The sequence below is a fragment of the Oncorhynchus kisutch genome, unplaced genomic scaffold, assembly GCF_002021735.2.
Source record: "Oncorhynchus kisutch isolate 150728-3 unplaced genomic scaffold, Okis_V2 scaffold3051, whole genome shotgun sequence".
Taxonomy (NCBI): Eukaryota; Metazoa; Chordata; class Actinopteri; order Salmoniformes; family Salmonidae; genus Oncorhynchus; species Oncorhynchus kisutch.
The window spans coordinates 146820-173925 of record NW_022264996.1 but is presented as its reverse complement, the minus strand read 5'-3'; the positions used below and the strand labels follow the sequence as shown (position 1 = coordinate 173925).

At 44.4% G+C, this 27106-nt stretch overlaps 2 protein-coding genes and 1 long non-coding RNA gene across 3 annotated transcripts in view; 1 reads left to right on the top strand and 2 right to left on the bottom strand.

Annotated features, from left to right (window-relative positions):
• LOC109885031 (calcium-activated potassium channel subunit beta-4-like) overlaps positions 1 to 5099 on the top strand; it is an 82879-nt gene extending 77780 nt beyond the window's left edge. Inside the window, exon 3 of the mRNA XM_031820128.1 lies at positions 2952 to 5099. Within this exon, the coding sequence (XP_031675988.1) occupies positions 2952 to 3240 (289 nt within the window). The 3' untranslated portion in view covers positions 3241 to 5099. The remainder of the gene's footprint in view (positions 1 to 2951) is intronic.
• Positions 5100 to 20550: 15451 nt separating this feature from the next.
• Positions 20551 to 22844, bottom strand: LOC116371244 (uncharacterized). Its single transcript, XR_004208910.1, has 2 exons — positions 22373 to 22844; positions 20551 to 22323 (listed from the first exon to the last, which is right to left on the bottom strand). It is a non-coding gene; the product is annotated as an uncharacterized LOC116371244 (long non-coding RNA).
• Positions 22845 to 22853: 9 nt separating this feature from the next.
• The window catches only part of ptprb (protein tyrosine phosphatase receptor type b), a 107454-nt gene continuing 103201 nt past the window's right edge, over positions 22854 to 27106 (bottom strand). Inside the window, exons 31-32 of the mRNA XM_031820111.1 lie at positions 23744 to 23864; positions 22854 to 22999 (exon numbers count right to left, since the gene is read on the bottom strand). Coding sequence (XP_031675971.1) covers positions 22977 to 22999; positions 23744 to 23864 — 144 coding nt within the window. The 3' untranslated portion in view covers positions 22854 to 22976. The remainder of the gene's footprint in view (positions 23000 to 23743; positions 23865 to 27106) is intronic.

Below are 27106 nucleotides of genomic sequence, written 5' to 3'. Positions count from 1 at the left end.
GGATAATGTTATTACTCCTTCACACATGATGCAGCGTTTCTCTTCATCTGTTCTGTATCGTCCCCTGTTCTCTGGCTACATCCAGGCTTTCAGTTTGTTCAAAGCTGTTCCCTCAATTCCCCCTCCTGACCTCCAAATCCTTTCAACCTTGCTCTTGGCTCTTAGTATCTATCTGTCTCTCTGTCTGCTCATCTCCCTTCAACCCTGCTCTTGTCTTTTAGTATCTATCTGTCTGTCTGCTCATCTCCCTTCAACCCTGCTCTTGTCTTTTAGTATCTATCTGTCTGTCTGCTCATCTCCCTTCAACCCTGCCCTTGTCTCTTAGTATCTATCTGTCTGTCTGCTCATCTCCCTTCAACCCTGCCCTTGTCTCTTAGTATCTATCTGTCTGTCTGCTCATCTCCCTTCAACCCTGCCCTTGTCTCTTAGTATCTATCTGTCTGTCTGCTCATCTCCCTTCAATCCTGCCCTTGTCTCTTAGTATCTATCTGTCTGTCTGCTCATCTCCCTTCAACCCTGCCCTTGTCTCTTAGTATCTATCTGTCTGTCTGCTCATCTCCCTTCATCCTGCCCTTGTCTCTTAGTATCTATCTATCTGTCTGTCTGCTCATCTCCCTTCAACCCTGCCCTTGTCTCTTAGTATCTATCTGTCTGTCTGCTCATCTCCCTTCAACCCTGCCCTTGTCTCTTAGTATCTATCTGTCTGTCTGCTCATCTCCCTTCAACCCTGCCCTTGTCTCTAAGTATCTATCTGTCTGTCTGCTCATCTCCCTTCAACCCTGCTCTTGTCTTTTAGTATATGTCTGTCTTTGTGCTAATGTTTTTCTGTCAAACCATCATAATGATGCCATCATCCTCCCTCCTCCCATCCTCCTCCCTCCTCCCATCATCCTCCCTCCTCCCATCATCCTTCCTCCTCCCATCATCCTCTCTCCTCCCATCCTCCCCCCTCCTCCCTCCTCCCATCCTCCTCCCATCATCCTCCCTTCTCCCATCATCCTCCCTCCTCCCATCATCCTCCCTTCTCCCATCATCCTCCCATCATCCTCCTCCTCCAATTCTCCTCCCTCCTCCCATCCACCTCCTTCCTACCTTCATCCTCCCTTCTCCCATCCTCCTCCCTCCTCCCATCATCCTCCCTTCTCCCATCATCCTCCCTTCTCCCATCATCCTCCCTCCTCCCATAATCCTCCCTTCTCCCATCCTCCTCCCTCCTCCCATCCTCCTCCCTCCTCCCATCATCCTCCCTCCCCCATCATCCTCCCTCCTCCCATCATCCTCTCTCCTCCCCTCCTCCTCCCTCCTCCCATTCTCCCCCCTCCTCCCATCCTCCTCCCTCCTCCCATCATCCTCCCTTCTCCCATCCTTCTCCCTCCGCCCATCATCCTCCCTCCCCCATCATCCTCCCTCCTCCCATCATCCTCTCTCCTCCCCTCCTCCTCCCTTCTCCCATCCTCATCCCTCCTCCCATCATCCTCCCTCCTCCCATCATCTTCCCTCCTCCCATCCTCCTCCCTCCTCCTATCATCCTCCCTTCTCCCATCCTCCTCCCTCCTCCCATCCTCCTCCCTCCTCCCATCATCCTCCCTTCTCCCATTCTCCTCCCTCCTCCCATCATCCTCCCTTCTCCCATCATCCTTCCTCCTTCCATCATCCTCCCTTCTCCCATCATCCTCCCCTCTCCCATCATCCTCCCTCCTCCCATCATCCTCCCTTCTCCCATCATCCTCCCTCCTCCCATCAACCTCCCTCCTCCCATAATCCTCCTCCCTCCTCCCATCCTCCTCCCTCCTCCCATCATCCTCCCTCCCCCCATCATCCTCCCTCCCCCCATCATCCTCTCTCCTCCCATCATCCTCTCTCCTCCCCTCCTCCTCTCTCCTCCCATTCTCCCCCCTCCTCCCATCCTCCTCCCTCCTCCCATCATCCTCCCTTCTCCCATCCTCCTCCCTTCTCCCATCCTCCTCCCTTCTCCCATCATCCTCCCTCCTCCCATTCTCCTCCCTCCTCCCATTCTCCTCCCTCCTCCCATCCTCCTCCCTCCTCCCATCATCCTCCATTCTCCCATCCTCCTCCCTCCTTCCCATCCTCCTCCCTCCTTCCATCATCCTCCCTCCTCCCATCATCCTCCCTCCTCCCATTCTCCCATCCTCCTCCCTCCTCCCATCATCCTCCCATCCTCCTCCCTCCTCCCATCCTCCTCCCTCCTCCCATCCTCCTCCCATCATCCTCCCTCCTCCCATCCTCCTCCCATCATCCTCCCTCCTCCCATCCTCCTCCCATTCTCCTCCCTCCTCCCATCCTCCTCCCTCCTCCCATCATCCTCCCTCCTCCCATCCTCCTCCCTCCTCCCATCCTCCTCCCTCCTCCCATCCTCCTCCCTCCTCCCATCATCCTCCCTCCTCCCATCATCCTCCATCCTCCCATAATCCTCCCTCCTCCCATCATCCCTCCTCCCATCATCCTCCCTCCTCTCATCATCTTCCCTCCTCCCTCCATGTCTCTGTCTTTCTCCATCCCATCTTGCATTGCTGCCAGCTGTAGCTGTCTGCCATGTGCTCCTGATGTCTCTTCCCTCCTCCACCCCTCACCCTCCTCCACCCCTCACCCTCCTCCACCCCTCACCCTCCTTCAGAAGAGTCGGTGCTAAATCCCTCCTGTGGATAGAAACCTTGTTGTGGATCCTGACTTCTCTGCAACGAAGTGAAACGTGATGTATTTGTCCCTGGATGGAATCCAGAATATATTGATCCTAGATCATCAGACAAACCTTCACATCTAATGTTGATAGGTGACATTTGTGCTGCATTTAGTCTCTTTTCTGTCAACACTGAAGTTCCTGATAGACAGACATTGCTTTGCATTCTGTAAACACTCACCCCTTTCTTGTTTCCTCATGCCCCCCTAACTTCCTACTCTTTTACCCCCTTGCCCTCTATCTCCCCCTGCAGACCTGACGACGTACTGTGGCGGCGCTCCCACGACGCCAGCGTCCTCCTCCACTGCGTCCTGTGGCCCATGGTGAGCCTGCTGGTGGGTACCCTCATCGTCCTTCTCACCGTGTGCGCCCGCAGCCTGGCCGTGCGCGCCGAGGCCATCCAAAAGAGGAAGTGCTCGTACGAGCCGGCAGGCAACTCAGAGCAGGGCAAGACGCCGCCCAACACCAACACCGCCTCCTTCCGGACCCTGCCGATGTTCGCTGTCCCTGTCCGACGCAGAGACCGGGAACAGGAACACTAGATGGATGGATGGATTGACAGATTGATGATGACTGTGGTCTCAGTGGTGGCTGTTGTGTGATGAGGACCTCATAGAAGCGGGGAATGTTTGAACTTCCAATTATGACTGTTCTGAACACTCTCATTCCGCTGGACTGGACTCGAGGCTCATGCACCAGAAATGCTTGTCTGTCTTGTCTAGGTGTGTTTGTCTACTTGTGTAAGAGCCATTTTGTCAGTTCAACTCTCAGCTGGTGAGGGCCTTTTCTAATGCTATGTGTATTACAATGTGTTGGTTATGTCTATGAATAAGCAAAAATCCCAAAAGGACAATGCCGCTTTCTGTCACTGGTCATGTTTTGGACAGGTCTGTGTTACATATTGAGCCTCTGTCTCTGTGCTGATTGTAATGTTGTTTGCGTTTACTTCACTAGCCGAGCTCGGTCTCAAAGTTCAGAGTTCACTGACTTACAAACAGGAAATGTCTGTTACCTTTGAATGCTCTTTAACTAGACTCTTCATTACAAACCCCTGGTCGTATGAAAGGAGGGATCGTGAGGGCGTCCCGGCCAGGACCACCTGAGAAGAATCTTCAACACCAGTTACACAAAATGTCAGTGCTTTGTTCAGAGAGAATGCGGTGAAAGGAATTCTGGGAGAGTCCTTCTAATCTCTGGGACGACAGAGCCAGAAGTAGACCTTGGTCTGATCACCCCCAGCATGATGTACGGTCTTCTTCTCTAGGTGGTATTAGGAAGTGTTTAAATGCCTATCTCACTGTTACTGTTTTTTAACACCCAGGGGCACGATTTAAACAAATCGCAACACCCCGGGCCACGATTTAAACAAATCGCAACACCCCGGGCCACGATTTAAACAAATCTCAACACCCCGGGCCACGATTCAAACAAATCTCAACACCCCGGGCCACGATTCAAACAAATCTCAACACCCCGGGCCACGATTTAAACAAATCTCAACACCCCGGGCCACGATTTAAACAAATCGCAACACCCCGGGCCACGATTCAAACAAATCTCAACCATGCGTATATTCCTTTTAAAGGCATATTGCGGTTTGTTTTAATCCGGTTCCCCCTCTCTCTCCTCTCTGTACCACCTGCCTTTTACTAAACCTGTTTCTAACAAGGCTTCTTTAAGGCATCTGTCCAACTACAGCCAACCCAACCGCCATGGACGGAATATGTCTGTTGTTCATTTTCAGTTGGTTGCCGCAGGACATGTTTGAACCTATTTGGTCCCGATTCAATATGTAGACTGGGCCACGGACAGTTGGTCTGGGTTCAATATGTAGACTGGGCCACGGACAGTTGGTCTGGGTTCAATATGTAGACTGGGCCACGGACAGTTGGTCTGGGTTCAATATGTAGACTGGGCCACGGACAGTTGGTCTGGGTTCAATATGTAGACTGGGCCACGGACAGTTGGTCTGGGTTCAATATGTAGACTGGGCCACGGACAGTTGGTCTGGGTTCAATATGTAGACTGGGCCACAGACAGTTGGTCTGGGTTCAATATGTAGACTGGGCCACGGACAGTTGGTCTGGGTTCAATATGTAGACTGGGCCACGGACAGTTGGTCTGGGTTCAATATGTAGACTGGGCCACGGACAGTCGGTCTGGGTTCAATATGTAGACTGGACCACGGACAGTTGGTCTGGGTTCAATATGTAGACTGGGCCACGGACAGTTGGTCTGGGTTCAATATGTAGACTGGGCCACGGACAGTTGGTCTGGGTTCAATATGTAGACTGGGCCACAGACGGTTGGTCTGGGTTCGGGACAAAACCTGGGACAGGTAGTTTGTCTGTGGTTGGATAGATGTGCAGATGCCTTGACTGTAGCAACTTCCTCTGCAGTCTGTCTTCTGTCTTACCTTCTGTCAGTTAGTGGTTTTAGTTTTTTTCACGATGCAAATTGAATGGGTTTTCTTACCACAGTAGCAGACTTTTTGCACCGTTTTGAATAGTTTGTCGTCCGTATGTGTTACTGCTCTCCGATTGGTTTGAATAGTTTGTCGTCCGTAAGTGTTACCGCTCTCCGATTGGTTTGAATAGTTTGTCGTCCGTTTGTGTTACCGCTCTCCGATTGGTTTGAATAGTTTGTCGTCCGTTTGTGTTACCGCTCTCCGATTGGTTTGAATAGTTTGTCGTCCGTATGAGTTACCGCTCTCCGATTGGTTTGAATAGTTTGTCGTCCGTTTGTGTTACCGCTCTCCGATTGGTTTGAATAGTTTGTCATCCGTATGTGTTACCGCTCTCCGATTGGTTTGAATAGTTTGTCGTCCGTATGTGTTACCGCTCTCCGATTGGTTTGAATAGTTTGTCGTCCGTTTGTGTTACCGCTCTCCGATTGGTTTGAATAGTTTGTCGTCCGTATGTGTTACCGCTCTCCGATTGGTTTGAATAGTTTGTCGTCAGTTTGTGTTACCGCTCTCCGATTGGTTTGAATAGTTTGTCGTCCGTATGTGTTACCGCTCTCCGATTGGTTTGAATAGTTTGTTGTCCGTATGTGTTACCGCTCTCCGATTGGTTTGAACAGTTAGTACATCCAGTTAGTGTTTTCCATCCGATTGGATAAAAGAAGAATGTGATCTGACTACAAATCGTTACACCTACCTACCCTGCTCCAAGAAAAGGTTTGCTCTCGACTGCGTTAATCGGACGTACAGGAGTATTCACTTGTGTATTTTCTACAACAGAAGTAGCTAAGACATTGTTGTCCTTGGCTAAAAGAGGAATGATATTTCATACATAAAGCCATATGCTGAACATGTGATTGCAGTAAGAGGCAGCTCCAGGAGAGGTTATGTCCTCTTACAATATGAGCTGTAACAGTAGTACTAAACTAATATATATATATTTTGTGTTGGAAAGAGAATGTTTTTTTATAAAGCCAATCCATTTAAAACGCCTGCTGCATAATGATGAGTAATAGTGCCTGATATAGATATCTTTAATAAAAAGAATAAGAGTTATTGTCTTAGTTATTACTGCACCATATTCTTCTTCTTTCATTAATAAATCTTCTTCGGGATCGGTGTCCCTTCCACGGGACGATTGAGCTAACGTACTGTAGGCTAATGCGGTTAGCATGAGTTTGTAAGTAACAAGAATATTTCCCAGGACATAGACATATCTGATATGGGCAGAAAGCTTACATTCTTGTTAATCTAACTGCACTGTCCAATGTATAGTAGCTATTACAGTGAAAGAATACCATGCTATTGTTTGAGGAGAGTGCACAATTTTGAAGATGAAAATACAAATTAGGCACATTTGGGCAGTCTTGATACAACATTTTGAACAGAAATACAATGGTTCATTGGATCAGTCTAAAACTCTGCACATACACTGCTGCCATCTAGTGGACAAAATCTAAATTGCACCTGGGCTGGAATAATACATTATGACCTTTCTCTTGCATTTCAAAGATGATGGTACAAAAAAAATACAGAAGAACGGTTGTTTATTTCTTTGTATTATCTTTTACCAGATCTATTGTGTTATATTCTCCTACATTCAACTCACATTTCCACAAACTGTTTCCTTTCAAATGCTACCAAGAATATGCATATCCTTGCTTTAGGGCCAGAGCTGCAGGAAGTTATATTTGGGTATGAGTCATTTTAGACGAAAGGGGCGGATCCTTAAGAGGATCATTTCAACTATAACATTAACTTTATAACTGCACTGCAGTCTTTCAGAAAACCATTATAAGTAACCGGATTCACAGATTTACTGATGATTTGACCTGGTTACAGGTGAATGACAGATGGTTGTGTTATGATGGCGTCTCACCTGGTTACAGGTGAATGACAGATGGTTGTGTTATGATGGTGTCTCACTTGGTTACAGGTGAATGACAGATGGTTGTGTTATGATGGCGTCTCACCTGGTTACAGGTGAATGGCAGATGGTTGTGTTATGATGGTGTCTCACTTGGTTACAGGTGAATGACAGATGGTTGTGTTATGATGGCGTCTCACCTGGTTACAGGTGAATGACAGATGGTTGTGTTATGATGGCGTCTCACTCTCTACCTCATCAGCCTTGTCCTCTTCTTATTGTTGTTAGTCTCCAGATAGGAGAGCAGTTTCCATTAATTATGCATGTATTTAATGGAGGTTACCATGACAGCCAGGCTTATCACAGAGAAAAGGACATGAGTTATTCTTAGAGGCTCTATGGTTGAGTCTCAAATGGCCCCCTATTCCCTATGGGCCCTGGTCAATAGTAGTGCACTATATGAGGGAAGGGTTGCCATTTGGGAACTACAGATGTAGGATCTTAATTTGATCACAATTTTGTTGCTGAGAATTGTCCTGCACAGCAGGAAATGCAAACTTAGTGTATTTTAGGTTTTAAAAGTATTCTAAAGTTTGTAATTTACACTTTTAAAAATGTCAGATTTGATTTGCCCCCAACAAAAAATATCAATTAATTATCCAATTATCCAAAAGTGTTCTCCTTTAAAGATGACTTGTGTCTACCATGTGTAGCTTTGCTAGACCTTACGCTGCTGCCCAATAAACTTCTGCACACGGTACACAGCACACGGTACACAGCACAGGTATACAGATTTTTGATCTTAATTTGAGACAGTTTGCTACAGCAGCAAAAGAATCCTGGAGCCACAGGAAATGTGAAGTCTTATTAATTATAATCCACATAATAATTCACATTTCCTGTCGCTGCAGGATTAATTTCCTGCTGTAGACAGAAGAACACACAAATGAAGAATAGCTTAGATTGCTTCTAAATATAAAATGTTTCCTTCTGTCTAGATATTTTATTTCTTCAGTCTTCAGGAGACGGAGGGATGGAGGGATCGATAAAAGGAAAACAATCAGCCCCATTAGAAGGGGGAATGAGAGCAGGACAGATCAAGTTTACAACTGAGGCTTGGTACCAGAGGTGTTTTTGATGAACTCTCTGCAGAGTGTTTTATTAGGCTGACCTTTATATCTCCCTCCCTTCTCTAACCACTAGACAAGTGTTGTTCTCCAACCACTAGACAAGTGTTGTTCTCCAACCACTAGACAAGTGTTGTTCTCTAACCACTAGACAAGTGTTGTTCTCCAACCACTAGACAAGTGTTGTTCTCTAACCACTAGACAAGTGTTGTTCTCCAACCACTAGACAAGTGTTGTTCCCCAACCACTAGACAAGTGTTGTTCCCCAACCACTAGACAAGTCAAGTGTTGTTCTCCAACCACTAGACAAGTCAAGTGTTGTTCTCCAACCACTAGACAAGTCAAGTGTTGTTCTCCAACCACTAGACAAGTCAAGTGTTGTTCTCCAACCACTAGACAAGTGTTGTTCCCCAACCACTAGACAAGTCAAGTGTTGTTCTCCAACCACTAGACAAGTCAAGTGTTGTTCTCCAACCACTAGACAAGTCAAGTGTTGTTCTCCAACCACTAGACAAGTCAAGTGTTGTTCTCCAACCACTAGACAAGTCAAGTGTTGTTCTCCAACCACTAGACAAGTCAAGTGTTGTTCTCCAACCACAAGTCAAGTGTTGTTCTCCAACCACTAGACAAGTCAAGTGTTGTTCTCCAACCACTAGACAAGTCAAGTGTTGTTCTCCAACCACTAGACAAGTCAAGTGTTGTTCTCCAACCACTAGACAAGTCAAGTGTTGTTCTCCAACTACTAGACAAGTCAAGTGTTGTTCTCTAACCACTAGACAAGTCAAGTGTTGTTCTCCAACCACTAGACAAGTCAAGTGTTGTTCTCCAACCACTAGACAAGTCAAGTGTTGTTCTCCAACCACTAGACAAGTCAAGTGTTGTTCTCCAACTACTAGACAAGTCAAGTGTTGTTCCCCAACCACTAGACAAGTCAAGTGTTGTTCCCCAACCACTAGACAAGTCAAGTGTTGTTCCCCAACCACTAGACAAGTCAAGTGTTGTTCCCCAACTACTAGACAAGTCAAGTGTTGTTCCCCAACCACTAGACAAGTCAAGTGTTGTTCTCCAACCACTAGACAAGTCAAGTGTTGTTCTCCAAACACTAGACAAGTCAAGTGTTGTTCTCCAACCACTAGACAAGTCAAGTGTTCTTCCACAACTACTAGACAAGTCAAGTGTTGTTCCCCAACCACTAGACAAGTCAAGTGTTGTTCCCCAACCACTAGACAAGTCAAGTGTTGTTCCCCAACCACTAGACAAGTCAAGTGTTGTTCTCCAACCACTGGACAGTCAAGTGTTGTTCTCCAACCACTAGACAAGTCAAGTGTTGTTCCCCAACTACTAGACAAGTCAAGTGTTGTTCCCCAACTACTAGACAAGTCAAGTGTTGTTCCCCAACCACTAGACAAGTCAAGTGTTGTTCTCCAACCACTAGACAAGTCAAGTGTTGTTGTCCAACCACTGGACAGTCAAGTGTTGTTCTCCAACCACTAGACAAGTCAAGTGTTGTTCTCTAACCACTAGACAAGTCAAGTGTTGTTCTCCAACCACTAGACAAGTCAAGTGTTGTTCTCCAACCACTAGACAAGTCAAGTGTTGTTCTCCAACCACTAGACAAGTCAAGTGTTGTTCTCCAACTACTAGACAAGTCAAGTGTTGTTCCCCAACCACTAGACAAGTCAAGTGTTGTTCCCCAACCACTAGACAAGTCAAGTGTTGTTCCCCAACCACTAGACAAGTCAAGTGTTGTTCCCCAACCACTAGACAAGTCAAGTGTTGTTCCCCAACCACTAGACAAGTCAAGTGTTGTTCTCCAACCACTAGACAAGTCAAGTGTTGTTCTCCAAACACTAGACAAGTCAAGTGTTGTTCTCCAACCACTAGACAAGTCAAGTGTTGTTCTCCAACCACTAGACAAGTCAAGTGTTCTTCCACAACTACTAGACAAGTCAAGTGTTGTTCCCCAACCACTAGACAAGTCAAGTGTTGTTCCCCAACCACTAGACAAGTCAAGTGTTGTTCCCCAACCACTAGACAAGTCAAGTGTTGTTCTCCAACCACTGGACAGTCAAGTGTTGTTCTCCAACCACTAGACAAGTCAAGTGTTGTTCCCCAACCACTAGACAAGTCAAGTGTTGTTCCCCAACTACTAGACAAGTCAAGTGTTGTTCCCCAACCACTAGACAAGTCAAGTGTTGTTCTCCAACCACTAGACAAGTCAAGTGTTGTTGTCCAACCACTGGACAGTCAAGTGTTGTTCTCCAACCACTAGACAAGTCAAGTGTTGTTCTCCAACCACTAGACAAGTCAAGTGTTGTTCCCCAACCACTAGACAAGTCAAGTGTTGTTCCCCAACCACTAGACAAGTCAAGTGTTGTTCCCCAACCACTAGACAAGTCAAGTGTTGTTCCCCAACCACTAGACAAGTCAAGTGTTGTTCCCCAACCACTAGACAAGTCAAGTGTTGTTCCCCAACCACTAGACAAGTCAAGTGTTGTTCTCCAACCACTGGACAGTCAAGTGTTGTTCTCCAACCACTAGACAAGTCAAGTGTTGTTCCCCAACCACTAGACAAGTCAAGTGTTGTTCCCCAACTACTAGACAAGTCAAGTGTTGTTCCCCAACCACTAGACAAGTCAAGTGTTGTTCTCCAACCACTAGACAAGTCAAGTGTTGTTGTCCAACCACTAGACAAGTCAAGTGTTGTTCTCCAACCACTAGACAAGTCAAGTGTTGTTGTCCAACCACTGGACAGTCAAGTGTTGTTCTCCAACCACTAGACAAGTCAAGTGTTGTTCTCCAACCACTAGACAAGTCAAGTGTTGTTCCACAACTACTAGACAAGTCAAGTGTTGTTCCCCAACCACTAGACAAGTCAAGTGTTGTTCCCCAACCACTAGACAAGTCAAGTGTTGTTCCCCAACCACTAGACAAGTCAAGTGTTGTTCCCCAACCACTAGACAAGTCAAGTGTTTTTCATGAAAGCTCCAGAGAATGAGAAGAGAATTTCCTTCAGAGAATGAGAAGAGAATTACCTTCAGAGAATGAGAAGATAATTACCTTCAGAGAATGAGAAGATAATTACCTTCAGAGAATGAAGATAATTACCTTCAGAGAATGAGAAGGTTAAAAGAAAGGACTCCCAGACAGACATGATATTTTATTAGACTCTGACCTTGAATCCTTACACATCTATTTAAATGCATGAACTTATCAAATTAATACCAAAGGTAAAGAGGACCTGTCAGGAAACCGTTTCAGTTTGTCAAAATATGGGAGTTCACATGTTCAAATCTATAACCCTATTCCTCATTCCAGCCTTTAAAACGCAGTGCCTCAATTCATCAAATGAAACAAATCTCATACAAAATAGAGATTAGAGATTAAATGGTACTAATACCTCCCTCAATTCTATCAGCGGTAGATTGGGGCAGAGAGGGAGGTGGAAATATGCATAAAACGCCACCGTAATCCACGTTGGAAATACCTTGTTCTGACAAACGGGATTAAGGGATGTAGGTTTGGCTCAGAGAGGATAGGGAGCGTGTGCATGCATTCATGTCTGTGTCTGTGTGTGTGTGAAATCTATGAATCCCGAGGCCTAGTGAATCTGTTTACATTTCTGTTAGGTTGTTTCCACACTTGACTATATTTACCTGTATGGAGGTCAAAGGTTATACAGGCCTCTAAATAACCACTGCCAGGTATCCTGATTATAGAGGTCAAAAGGTTTTACAGGCCTCTAAATAATCACTACCAGGTATCCTGATTATAGAGGTCGAAGGTTATACAGGCCTCTAAATAATCACTACCAGGTATCCTGATTATAGAGGTCAAAGGTTCTACAGGCCTCTAAATAACCACTACCAGGTATCCTGATTATGGAGGTCAAAGGTTCTACAGGCCTCTAAATAACCACTACCAGGTATCCTGATTATAGAGGTCAAAGGTTCTACAGGCCTCTAAATAACCACTACCAGGTATCCTGATTATAGAGGTCAAAGGTTCTACAGGCCTCTAAATAACCACTACCAGGTATCCTGATGGGTGGAATTGAAGTAGGAAAAGGAAAAGAGAGAAAGACTAGAGAGAGAGAGACAGAGAAGAGGAAGAGAGAGAGAGAAATAGAGAAAAGAAGAGCAAGAGAGAAGCGAGAGAGGGAGGAGAGAGAATAGGAAAAGAGCGAGAAGAGGAAGAGAGAGAGAGAATAGGAAGAGAGAGAGAGAATAGGAAGAGAGAGAGAGAATAGGAAGAGAGAATAGGAAGAGAGAGAGAGAATAGGAAGAGAGAGAGAGAACAGGAAGAGAGAGAGAGAATAGGAAGAGAGAGAGAGAATAGGAAGAGAGAATAGGAAGAGAGAGAATAGGAAGAGAGAGAGAGAATAGGAAGAGAGAGAGAGAACAGGAAGAGAGAATAGGAAGAGAGAGAGAATAGGAAGAGAGAGAGAGAATAGGAAGAGAGAGAGAGAGAACAGGAAGAGAGAATAGGAAGAGAGAGAATAGGAAGAGAGAGAGAGAACAGGAAGAGAGAATAGGAAGAGAGAGAATAGGAAGAGAGAGAGAGAACAGGAAGAGAGAATAGGAAGAGAGAGAGAGAACAGGAAGAGAGAATAGGAAGAGAGAGAGAGTAGAAAGAGAGAGAATAGGAAGAGAGAGAGAGTAGAAAGAGAGAGAATAGGAAGAGAGAGAATAGAAAGAGAGAGAGAACAGGAAGGGAGAATAGGAAGAGAGAGAGTAGAAAGAGAGAGAATAGGAAGAGAGAGAATAGAAAGAGAGAGAATAGAAAGAGAGAGAGAGTAGAAAGAGAGAGAGAGAATAGAAAGAGAGAGAATAGGAAGAGAGAGAATAGAAAGAGAGAGAGAGTAGAAAGAGAGAGAGAGAATAGAAAGAGAGAGAATAGGAAGAGAGAGAATAGAAAGAGAGAGAGAGTAGAAAGAGAGAGAGAGAATAGAAAGAGAGAGAATAGGAAGAGAGAGAGTAGAAAGAGAGAGAATAGGAAGAGAGAGAGAGTAGAAAGAGAGAGAGAGAATAGGAAGAGAGAGAGAGAACAGAGAGAGACCCTTGACAGGTGTGGAAGTGAAAGCACCGGGACCCATAGGGCTCTGGTCAGAAGTAGTTCATTGCTGTATATAGGTACTGCTGTGCTATTTGGGACACAGATGTAGAGTGGGAAGAGGACCAAGACGGATCTTTAAAAAATAAAATAATTAAATTGTCATTACACTGTCTGTGTAGGGTCAGCTTGTATCAGTGGTGTCAGGTAGCCTCGAGGTTAGAGGTTAGAAGTTAGAGCAGTAACAGTCGCCGGTTCGAATTCCAGAGCCAACAAGATGAAAAGTCTATTGTTGTGCAGGGGGGCACTTAACCCCCCAACCGGTCCAGGGACACTGGAAAATGGTGGACCATGGCTCTGACCTGAACTCTCTGTGGGTGTCTCAGGGGGAGTTGGGGTATGCAAGAAACAGCCATCCATCCCCACACTCATTCACAAATCCACACCAGGTTGAAGCCAGTGTATTGGAGTGTGTGTGAACGACGTCACACATACACACGTGATGGGGCACTTCAATCACACAGTACTTTTCTGGGATCAAGGGCTCTATTCAAACTGTGAAAGTGAAGCGTTATAGAAAGGACATTTCTGATTGAGCTGACAGAGCCTTCAGCAAGTATTCACACCCCTTGACTTCTTCCACATTTTATTGTGTTACCGCCTGAATTTAAAATGGATTACATTTACATTTGGTTTCACAGACCCCATAATGTCAAAGAGAAATGATGTTTTTAGACATTTTTGGGGCCCCTCTACACACAGAGCTGTCCTAGAGAGGGCCCCTCCACACAGAGCTGTCTTAGAGAGGGCCCCTCCACACACATAACTGTCTTAGAGAGGGCCCCTCTACACACAGAGCTGTCCTAGAGAGGGCCCCTCTACACACAGAGCTGTCCTAGAGAGGGCCCCTCTACACACAGAGCTGTCCTAGAGAGGGCCCCTCCACACACAGAGCTGTCCTAGAGAGGGCCCCTCCACACACAGAGCTGTCCTAGAGAGGGCCCCTCCACACACAGAGCAGCTCTAAGGTTCTCACTGACAGATTCAGGGTAATGCCTTCTGTAAGATCAGTGCAGGTTACCCAGGCACACAGTCCTACCAGGCACACAGTCCTACCACGCACACAGTCCTACCAGGATATATTCAGTCCTACCAGGATATATTCAGTCCTACCAGGATATATTCAGTCCTACCAGGCACACAGTCCTACCAGGTTATATTCAGTCCTACCAGGATATTCAGTACTACCAGGCACACAGTCCTACCAGGCACACAGTCCTACCAGGATATATTCAGTCCTACCAGGATATTCAGTCCTACCAGGCACACAGTCCTACCAGGATATATTCAGTCCTACCAGGATATATTCAGTCCTACCAGGATATTCAGTCCTACCAGGATATATTCAGTCCTACCAGGATATATTCAGTCCTACCAGGATATATTCAGTCCTACCAGGAAATATAATACTACCGGGATATTTAATCCTACTGGGATATTCAGTCCTACCAGGATATTCAGTCCTACCAGGATTCCAGTCCTACCAGGATATTCAGTCCTACCAGGATATTCAATCCTACCAGGATATTTAATCCTACCAGGATATTCAGTCCTACCAGGATATCCAGTCCTACCAGGATATTCAGTCCTACCAGGATATTTAATCCTACCAGGATATTTAATCCCAGCATGCCGACTCTATCCTCTCTAAATGATGTTAAGTAAAATAAGGTCATGCACATCATTTCCAAGCAGGCAAAATTACAGTTGGGAATTTATATTTTTTTGCAAACAAAATGTTTATAGTGCATTATGTGGAATATCCCATTCAAAATGTCAACTAGAGGTATCTATATTCTTATTTTATTATACATGATTAGCATATTTAACATGGTTGCATATTCTCTGCATTATTAATGTGATCATATATTCAAAACAATGTTTAGCTTCTTTTTTTTAAAACTTACATACATAACACATAGCTTATCATATCAACCAATACACATGGATAAACATGGGGTACAATACCAGGCACATTTACAACACAACATTGTATACATTCGTTCACATTGATCCAATGCAAACACAATACGACAGAGAAGCACAGCTCTTCCCTGTAGGTATAGGTCACGTGACAGTTGTCGGGTTGTGACACCTCTGGTCGTCACAATATGTTAACGCAATCAAATATACAATCTATACCAGTATAGTCAGACAGACTAGTGTCCTGTCCAGGGGGTGTACTAGTACAGTAATATATACCAGTATAGTCAGACAGACTAGTGTCCTGTCCAGGGGGTGTACTAGTACATTAATATATACCAGTATAGTCAGACAGACTAGTGTCCTGTCCAGGGGGTGTACTAGTACAGTAATATATACAAGTATAGTCAGACAGACTAGTGTCCTGTCCAGGGGGTGTACTAGTACATTAAGTTGCCTCACTCTTCAGAAACAGGACACAGGCTCCTGCCCTTTGGTTCGCTCTGGCTTGGACAAGGCTTCCTTATTTCGGCAGTATGCTCACCGAGTAAGATACTGCTCTAGAGAGATACTACTCCTATGATCACTCTATGGGGTGTGCTCCAAATGGCACCCTATTCCCTACATATTACACTACTTTTAACCACAGCCCTATGGGCTCTGGTCAATAGTAGTGCACTATGTAGGGAATAGGGTGCCTTACGTTTTGGGTCGCCTGCCTACATCAGTGATTAATTAATACAACCTTAGTTCTCCAGAGGGATGAACGGTTCATAGTTAACTATGTGCTGAACGTAATGAGTTGGCAGATTACCTCATCGTATTAACAAGAGACCGGAAACAGAGTTGGAAACCAATTAGGAACATGCATCAACACCTTTCTCCTCCATTGCCAGCAGTAGGATTATGAAGAAACAAACAAATGAAAACAAAATAAACAACATAATTCTCTACTTTTAAATGAAAGGGAACATTCTAGGCTAGGGAACATTCTAGGCTAGGGAACATTCTAGGCTAGGGAACATTCTAGGCTAGGGAACATTCTAGACTAGGGAACATTCTAGGCTAGGGAACATTCTAGGCTAGGGAACATTCTAGGCTAGGGAACATTCTAGACTAGGGAACATTCTAGACTAGGGAACATTCTAGGCTAGGGAACATTCTAGGCTAGGGAACATTCTAGGCTAGGGAACATTCTAGGCTAGGGAACATACTAGGCTAGGAAACATACTAGGCTAGGCTAGGGAACATTCTAGGCTAGGGAACATTCTAGGCTAGGGAACATACTAGGCTAGGAAACATACTAGGCTAGGCTAAGGAACATTCTAGGCTAGGGAACATTCTAGGCTAGGGAACATACTAGGCTAGGAAACATACTAGGCTAGGCTAGGGAACATTCTAGGCTAGGGAACATTCTAGGCTAGGGAACATACTAGGCTAGGAAACATACTAGGCTAGGCTAGGGAACATTCTAGACTAGGGAACATTCTAGACTAGGGAACATTCTAGACTAGGGAACATTCTAGACTAGGGAACATTCTAGACTAGGGAACATTCTAGACTAGGGAACATTCTTTCAGTTAGTTTAAGTTATGTTCATATTCCAGATGCACAACCATCCCATAGGTCATGTGGAATTATACCTACTGTAAAATACACATACTGTAAATGGTACATACTGTAAATGATACCAACAGTAAATGATACATAGTGTAAATGATACCAACTGTAAATGATACATACTGTAAATGATACCAACAGTAAATGATACATAGTGTAAATGATACCAACTGTAAATGATACATACTGTAAATGATACCAACTGTAAATGATACATACTGTAAATGATACCAACTGTAAATGATACATACTGTAAATGATACCAACTGTAAATGATACATACTGTAAATGATACCAACTGTAAATGATACATACTGTAAATGGTACATACTGTAAATGATACCTACTGTAAATGACACATACTGTAAATGGTGCATACTGTAAATGACACATACGGCAGGCTTACACCATGACTTCTCTGTTAAAGACAGTTAATTGCTCTGATTTGCCTCCAACACCTCTGCCCCTCCTCTCCTTGTCTCTTTCTAAAGGCCTTGGTTAGAAGGTTCCCCCTGCAGGTCAACTGTTGGTTGGTGAGCGAGGTAGTAGAGATGTAACAGGGAAACGCTGGGAGAATATTCACCAGGTAGCTAAGCGCCGTCACATGGAGTTGTAGCTGCTGTATGGGCACCAGCCCAGAGAGATGTGTTCCAGAGGGTCATTGGGGATCTAACAACGTATTAGTTTGACAGGAGGGAAGGGGATTGATATAGATTTCTGTAATGAAAAACTTTTGAGGAATCTACAGTGGAGCTTAATACCACACTATTAGATCCACTCAACTCCCAGCAGGGAGGAGAACAGATGGAGAGAGTTGATGTTTCTGTACTCTATTATCTGGAGACAATCTCTTTATGATATGACCTTTAGGCTTATAGGGGAGGACAGGGGTGAGAGGGTCAAGCCTGAGAGACTGGTGCGCTACTCTACATAATACTGTATACATTGCCTTACTTGCTGTGTGGGGTCATTTGGTGCAAAAGCAATGACGAGCACCGGCATTTTTTTGTGAAGAGGGGAATAGGACTAAACAGGAAATTCAATATCCCTGCTGCTGGGAGGAGTCAGAATGTGTTCCATCTGATACTACTGGGAGGAGTCAGAATGTGTTCCATCTGATACTACTGGGAGGAGTCAAAATGTGTTCCATCTGATACTACTGGGAGGAGTCAGAATGTGTTCCATCTGATATTACTGGGAGGAGTCAGAATGTGTTCCATCTGATACTACTGGGAGGAGTCAAAATGTGTTCCATCTGATACACCTGGGAGGAGTCAGAATGTGTTCCATCTGATACTACTGGGAGGAGTCAGAATGTGTTCCATCTGATATTACTGGGAGGAGTCAGAATGTGTTCCATCTGATACTACTGGGAGGAGTCAAAATGTGTTCCATCTGATACTACTGGGAGGAGTCAGAATTTTTTCCATCTGATATTACTGGGAGGAGTCAGAATGTGTTCCATCTGATACTAGTGGGAGGAGTCAGAATGTGTTCCATCTGATATTACTGGGAGGAGTCAGAATGTGTTCCATCTGATACTACTGGGAGGAGTCAGAATGTGTTCCATCTGATACTACTGGGAGGAGTCAGAATTTTTTCCATCTGATATTACTGGGAGGAGTCAGAATGTGTTCCATCTGATACTACTGGGAGGAGTCAGAATGTGTTCCATCTGATACTACTGGGAGGAGTCAGAATGTGTTCCATCTGATACTAGTGGGAGGAGTCAGAATGTGTTCCATCTGATACTACTGGGAGGAGTCAGAATGTGTTCCATCTGATACTAGTGGGAGGAGTCAGAATGTGTTCCATCTGATATTACTGGGAGGAGTCAGAATGTGTTCCATCTGATACTAGTGGGAGGAGTCAGAATGTGTTCCATCTGATACTACTGGGAGGAGTCAGAATGTGTTCCATCTGATACTAGTGGGAGGAGTCAGAATGTGTTCCATCTGATACTAGTGGGAGGAGTCAGAATGTGTTCCATCTGATACTAGTGGGAGGAGTCAGAATGTGTTCCATCTGATACTAGTGGGAGGAGTCAGAATGTGTTCCATCTGATACTAGTGGGAGGAGTCAGAATGTGTTCCATCTGATACTAGTGGGAGGAGTCAGAATGTGTTCCATCTGATACTAGTGGGAGGAGTCAGAATGTGTTCCATCTGATACTACTGGGAGGAGTCAGAATGTGTTCCATCTGATACTAGTGGGAGGAGTCAGAATGTGTTCCATCTGATACTACTGGGAGGAGTCAGAATGTGTTCCATCTGATACTAGTGGGAGGAGTCAGAATGTGTTCCATCTGATACTACTGGGAGGAGTCAGAATGTGTTCCATCTGATACTACTGGGAGGAGTCAGAATGTGTTCCATCTGATACTACTGGGAGGAGTCAGAATGTGTTCCATCTGATACTACTGGGAGGAGTCAGAATGTGTTCCATCTGATACTAGTGGGAGGAGTCAGAATGTGTTCCATCTGATACTACTGGGAGGAGTCAGAATGTGTTCCATCTGATACTACTGGGAGGAGTCAGAATGTGTTCCATCTGATACTACTGGGAGGAGTCAGAATGTGTTCCATCTGATACTACTGGGAGGAGTCAGAATGTGTTCCATCTGATACTACTGGGAGGAGTCAGAATGTGTTCCATCTGATACTACTGGGAGGAGTCAGAACGTGTTCCATCTGATACTAGTGGGAGGAGTCAGAATGTGTTCCATCTGATACTACTGGGAGGAGTCAGAATGTGTTCCATCTGATACTACTGGGAGGAGTCAGAATGTGTTCCATCTGATACACCTGGGAGGAGTCAGAATGTGTTCCATCTGATACTACTGGGAGGAGTCAGAATGTGTTCCATCTGATACTACTGGGAGGAGTCAGAATGTGTTCCATCTGATACTAGTGGGAGGAGTCAGAATGTGTTCCATCTGATACTACTGGGAGGAGTCAGAATGTGTTCCATCTGATACTACTGGGAGGAGTCAGAATGTGTTCCATCTGATACTACTGGGAGGAGTCAGAATGTGTTCCATCTGATACTACTGGGAGGAGTCAGAATGTGTTCCATCTGATACTACTGGGAGGAGTCAGAATGTGTTCCATCTGATACTACTGGGAGGAGTCAGAATGTGTTCCATCTGATACTAGTGGGAGGAGTCAGAATGTGTTCCATCTGATACTAGTGGGAGGAGTCAGAATGTGTTCCATCTGATACTACTGGGAGGAGTCAGAATGTGTTCCATCTGATACTAGTGGGAGGAGTCAGAATGTGTTCCATCTGATACTACTGGGAGGAGTCAGAATGTGTTCCATCTGATACTACTGGGAGGAGTCAGAATGTGTTCCATCTGATACTACTGGGAGGAGTCAGAATGTGTTCCATCTGATATTACTGGGAGGAGTCAGAATGTGTTCCATCTGATATTACTGGGAGGAGTCAGAATGTGTTCCATCTGATACTAGTGGGAGGAGTCAGAATGTGTTCCATCTGATATTACTGGGAGGAGTCAGAATGTGTTCCATCTGATACTACTGGGAGGAGTCAGAATGTGTTCCATCTGATACTACTGGGAGGAGTCAGAATGTGTTCCATCTGATACTACTGGGAGGAGTCAGAATGTGTTCCATCTGATACTACTGGGAGGAGTCAGAATGTGTTCCATCTGATACTAGTGGGAGGAGTCAGAATGTGTTCCATCTGATACTACTGGGAGGAGTCAGAACCCTGAAAATGATCATCTTAGTATTTGTTTATTAAAGCTAGTATTTTTTAATGTTTAAATTGAACAAAGTTAAAATAAATGTGTGATTTTTGTATATAGAGTAGAAACACTAACATAATGGGAGCCATTGGAGAGAAGATTCAAACTGAACGTACTATTCATATGTAGATACAGATAGATTTTGAAATACTAAGGTAGTGAGAGCTACTGAAGATCTGCATTGTCTTCAGTAACAATGGGACGAATGCCAACCAACACTGTTTCTTCTGTAGCCCGGTCTGTTTCCGTGGCTAGGGGCTCAGAGAAGATCAGACAGAGAAATGCCACGTCCCAAAATCTGTAGTCTGGAAAGGTCAGTGTCTTGGCCACTGCAGACCTCTTACAGGGTCAGGATGTTGACATTTTATTCAATTCTCTCACTTTATCCCCAGGATCTCAGCAGGATCTGGCCAGTATTGCTTATTGTGTGCAGTTTCTTCAGTTGTTTTTTAGTTTAGTCCAACTTCTAGACCTTCTCCTGTTTAGATCAGGAAGCTGGCCAGCTCAGATTCAGTTGAAGGGATCTCCTGCTCAGTTCAACACATGACATAGAAAGATCACTGTTCGTATTGTTCACAGACACATCCATCAGCCTAGTTTCATGCAAAAGGATGATCAGAAATGCAACATCATGTTTTGAAGAAGGTAATGTACAAAACCCATACAGTCTCTCTCATGAACACTCCCTCCATCTTGGTTCGAGAGACCATGGAGAAAAGGTTACCACCTCTTTCCGGAAACAACCGAATACAAGATGGCGTTTGTTTTCCAGTGGAGTTTTCCCTTTGCCCTAGAAAACATAGGTGGCTGAGATGGCATACAAACTATATGCTGTTCCCTCCTCCAGGCTCTACTGTACAATCTCAATGGTACACACACACACACACACACACAACATGAACTGACGCCATGTTTAAACGATACGAGGAATATTCACAACACAACCAACTGTACAGACGGTCTGCTACTTTATACAAGGATCTAGACAGCATTGTGATGAGCTACTCTCAAGACAGCTAGCCTGTCTGTCTGTCTGCTCCGGGTTAATTCTTTTTTTAACCTACAAACCAGCAACTACGATTTAGAACATATTATACAGAAAGGTCTTTGTACCCAAATGGCACCCTATTCCCTATATAGTGCACAACTTTTGATTAGGGCCCATAGAGAATAGGGGTGCCACTTGGGATGCAGGGAAGGTTTCTTCAGGGAAGGTTTTTAGGCATTCAGGCCTTGTCATAATAATGCTGTGTGATGTAGGGAAGGTTTCTTCAGGGAAGGTTTTTAGGCATTCAGGCCTTGTCATAATAATGCTGTGTGATGTAGGGAAGGTTTCTTCAGGGAAGGTTTTTAGTCATTCAGGCCTTGTCATAATAATGCTGTGTGATGTAGGGAAGGTTTCTTCAGGGAAGGTTTTTAGTCATTCAGGCCTTGTCATAATAATGCTGTGTGATGTAGGGTCGCTATGCCTCATAGAATCCCATTCATTGCTTCGCCTGATAGAATCCCATTCATTGCTTCACCTGATAGAATCCCATTCATTGCTTCGCCTGATAGCTTTTCATTCATCTTTTCTTTCTGTTATGTTGAAGAAGAATCATTATATCTACATTTTATATCAGTTCCTTTTGTCTTTTCATCAGACATGATTAATATTGAAATAACATGAGTTTAGGGAATAATGTTTCTTGGGAGAGCTTTAAAATGAGGTGCAAAACAATATAATCAGATCTCATTGAATGCAACCTAAGATTCAGCTATAAGTGGGACGAAACCAGATCTCATTGAATGCAACCTAAGATTCAGCTATAAGTGGGACGAAACCAGATCTCATTGAATGCAACCTAAGATTCAGCTATAAGTGGGACGAAACCAGATCTCATTGAATGCAACCTAAGATTCAGCTATAAGTGGGACGAAACCAGATCTCATTGAATGCAACCTAAGATTCAGCTATAAGTGGGACGAAACCAGATCTCATTGAATGCAACCTAAGATTCAGCTATAAGTGGGACGAAACCAGATCTCATTGAATGCAACCTAAGATTCAGCTATAAGTGGACGAAACCAGATCTCATTGAATGCAACCTAAGATTCAGCTATAAGTGGGACGAAACCAGATCTCATTGAATGCAACCTAAGATTCAGCTATAAGTGGGACGAAACGTCAATATTTCCAGACGTCAATCTGCTTCATTTTAAATAGACATCCTGAGAGGTTGAACCAACAGTGTATCAAAAATAAATAGCTATAACCCCCCCCCCCCCCCCCCCCCCCCCCAAACACACTCTATAGTGCTTTAGTTGTGACAGAATGGCTGTCTGGTGGTATTGAACAGATTCTTCCCTGGTTTTCCTTCTCACTCAGCTGTGTGGAGAGGAACCCAGACTGTCGTTAGTTAGCGTCCCGTGTACACAAAATCTGAAGAGAGGAAGACAAACAAAGGCACATTTAGTCAAATATTATGTCAAACACACGTGTACTAAATGTACCCTATAGTAGTCTGGATATATAGTCTTGGTATGGTGGTATAGTCCTACCATGGTAGTAGTCTTGGTATAGTCCTACCATGGTAGTAGTCTGGATTTATAGTCTTGGTATGGTGGAATAGTCTAACCATGGTAGTAGTCTTGGTATAGTCTTACCATGGTAGTAGACTGGATATATAGTCTTGGTATGGTGGTATAGTCTAACCATGGTAGTAGTCTGGATATATAGTCTTGGTATGGGGGTGTAGTCTTACCATGGTAATAGTCTGGATATATAGTCTTGGTACAGTTTTACCATGGTAGTAGTCTGGATATATAGTCTTGGTACAGTTTTACCATGGTAGTAGTCTGGATATATAGTCTTGGTATGGGGGTATAGTCCTACCATGGTAGTAGTCTGGATATATAGTCTTGGTATGGGGGTATAGTCCTACCATGGTAGTAGTCTGGATATATAGTCTTACCACGGTAGTAGTCTGGATATATAGTCTTGGTATGGGGGTATAGTCCTACCATGGTAGTAGTCTGGATATATATAGTCTTGGTATGGGGGTATAGTCCTACCATGGTAGTAGTCTGGATATATAGTCTTGGTATAGTCTAACCATGGTAGTAGTCTGGATATATAGTCTTGGTATAGTCTTGCCATGGTAGTAGTCTGGATATATAGTCTTACCACGGTAGTAGTCTGGGTTGAAGTTCTCATAGATGGGGTAGAGAGGGTTCTCCTGCTCACTACGGAGCTTCCTGGCTCTCAGGACATCTCGAACACACTGGTGGAGGAAGGAGTACTGGTACTGTAGGGAGGACAGCATTCACATCAATATCACCAATACTACTGTTCATCTGCTGTGGGGAGAACAGCATTCACATCAATACTATTGTTAAGCTGCTGTGGGGAGGACAGCATTCATATCAATATCATCAATACTACTGTTCATCTGCTGTGGGGAGAACAGCATTCACATCAATACTATTGTTCATCTGCTGTGGGGAGGACAGCATTCACATCAATACTACTGTTCATATGCTGTGGGGAGGACAGCATTCACATCAATACTACTGTTCATCTACTGTGGGGAGGACAGCAGTCACACCAATACTACTGTTCATATGCCGTGGGGAGGACAGCATTCACATCAATACTACTGTTCATCTACTGTGGGGAGGACAGCATTCACATCAATACTACAGTTCATCTACTGTGGGGAGGACAGCATTCACATCAATACTACTGTTCATATGCCATGGGAAGGACAGCATTCACATCAATACTACTGTTCATCTACTGTGGGGAGGACAGCATTCACATCAATACTACTGTTCATATGCTGTGGGGAGGACAGCATTCACATCAATACTACTGTTCATCTACTGTGGGGAGGACAGCAGTCACACCAATACTACTGTTCATATGCCGTGGGGAGGACAGCATTCACATCAATACTACTGTTCATCTACTGTGGGGAGGACAGCATTCACATCAATACTACTGTTCATCTACTGTGGGGAGGACAGCATTCACATCAATACTACTGTTCATCTACTGTGGGGAGGACAGCATTCACATCAATACTACTGTTCATCTGCTGTGGGGAGGACAGCATTCACATCAATACTACTGTTCATCTGCTGTGGGGAGGACAGCATTCACATCAATACTACTGTCCATATGCCATGGGAAGGACAGCATTCACATCAATACTACTGTTCATCTACTGTGGGGAGGACAGCATTCACATCAATACTACTGTTCATCTACTGTGGGGAGGACAGCATTCACATCAATACTACTGTTCATCTGCTGTGGGGAGGACAGCATTCACATCAATACTACTGTTCATCTACTGTGGGGAGGACAGCATTCACATCAATACTACTGTTCATCTACTGTGGGGAGGACAGCATTCACATCAATACTACTGTTCATCTGCTGTGGGGAGGACAGCATTCACATCAATACTACTGTTCATCTGCTGTGGGGAGGACAGCATTCACATCAATACTACTGTTCATCTGCTGTGGGGAGGACAGCATTCACATCAATACTACTGTTCATCTACTGTGGGGAGGACAGCATTCACATCAATACTACTGTTCATCTACTGTGGGGAGGACAGCATTCACATCAATACTACTGTTCATCTGCTGTGGGGAAGACAGCATTCACATCAATACTACTGTTCATCTACTGTGGGGAGGACAGCATTCACATCAACACTACTGTTCATATGCCATGGGGAGGACAGCATTCACATCAATACTACTGTTCATCTACTGTGGGGTGGACAGCATTCACATCAATACTACTGTTCATGCAACATGTCTGCTAAAGCCTAGGCATTATGATTGGGGAGCTATTGCAAGACGTTGTGTCTCGGGCACCAACATTGTGCTATCATTACCACTGCATAGCAGATCAATAGGATGAAGCCTTCCCTTTGATTCTGCTGAAACACGACTTTCTGATACACATCTCCATTTATTATGCCTGGCTATACAGTGGGGCAAAAAGGTATTTAGTCAGCCACCAATTGTGCAAGTTCTCCCACTTAAAAAGATGATAGAGGCCTGTAATTTTCATCATAGGTACACTTCAACTATGACAGACAAAATGAGAAAATAAATTCCAGAAAATCACATTGTAGGATTTTTAATGAATTTATTTGCAAATTATGGTGGAAAATAAGTATTTGGTCACCTACAAACAAGCAAGATTTCTGGCTCTCACAGACCTGTAGCTTCTTCTTTAAGAGGCTCCTCTGTCCTCCACTCGTTACCTGTATTAATGGCACCTGTTTGAACTTGTTATCAGTATAAAAGACACCTGTACACAACCTCAAACAGTCACACTCCACTATGGCCAAGACCAAAGAGCTGTCAAAGGACACCAGAAACAAAATTGTAGACCTACACCAGGCTGGGAAGACTGAATCTGCAATAGGTAAACAGCTTGGTTTGAAGAAATCAACTGTCGGAGCAATTATTAGGAAATGGAAGACATACAAGACCACTGATAATCTCCCTCGATCTGGGGCTCCACGCAAGATCTCACACCGTGGGGTCAAAATGATCATAAGAACGGTGAGCAAAAATCCCAGAACCACACGGGGGGACCTAGTGAATGACCTACAGAGAGCTGGGACCAAAGTAACAAAGACTACCATCAGTAACACACTACACCGCCAGGGACTCAAATCCTGCAGTGTCAGACGTGTCCCCCTGCTTAAGCCAGTACATGTCCAGGCCCGTCTGAAGTTTGCTAGAGAGCATTTGGATGATCCAGAAGAAGATTTGGAGAATGTCATATGGTCAGATGAAACCAAAATAGAACTTTTTGGTAAAAACTCAACTCGTCGTGTTTGGAGGACAAAGAATGCTGAGTTGCATCCAAAGAACACCATACCTACTGTGAAGCATGGGGGTGGAAACATCATGCTTTGGGGCTGTTTTTCTGCAAAGGGACCAGGACGACTGATCCGTGTAAAGCAAAGAATGAATGGGGCCATGTATGGTGAGATTTTGAGTTAAAACCTCCATCCATCAGCAAGGGCATTGAAGATGAAACGTGGCTGGATCTTTCAGCATGACAATGATCCCAAACTCACCGCCCGGGCAACGAAGGAGTGGCTTCGTAAGAAGCATTTCAAGGTCCTGGAGTGGCCTAGCCAGTCTCCAGATCTCAACCCCATAGAAAATCTTTGGAGGGAGTTGAAAGTCCGTGTTGCCCAGCAACAGCCCCAAAACATCACTGCTCTAGAGGAGATCTGCATGGAGGAATGGGCCAAAATACCAGCAACAGTGTGTGAAAACCCTGTGAAGACTTACAGAAAACTTTTGACCTCTGTCATTGCCAACAAAGGGTATATAACAAAGTATTGAGATAAACTTTTGTTATTGACCAAATATTTATTTTCCACCATAATTTGCAAATAAATTCATGAAAAATCATACAATGTGATTTTCTAGATTTTTTTTCTCATTTTGTCTGTTATAGTTGAAGTGTACCTATGATGAAAATTACAGGCCTCTCTCATCT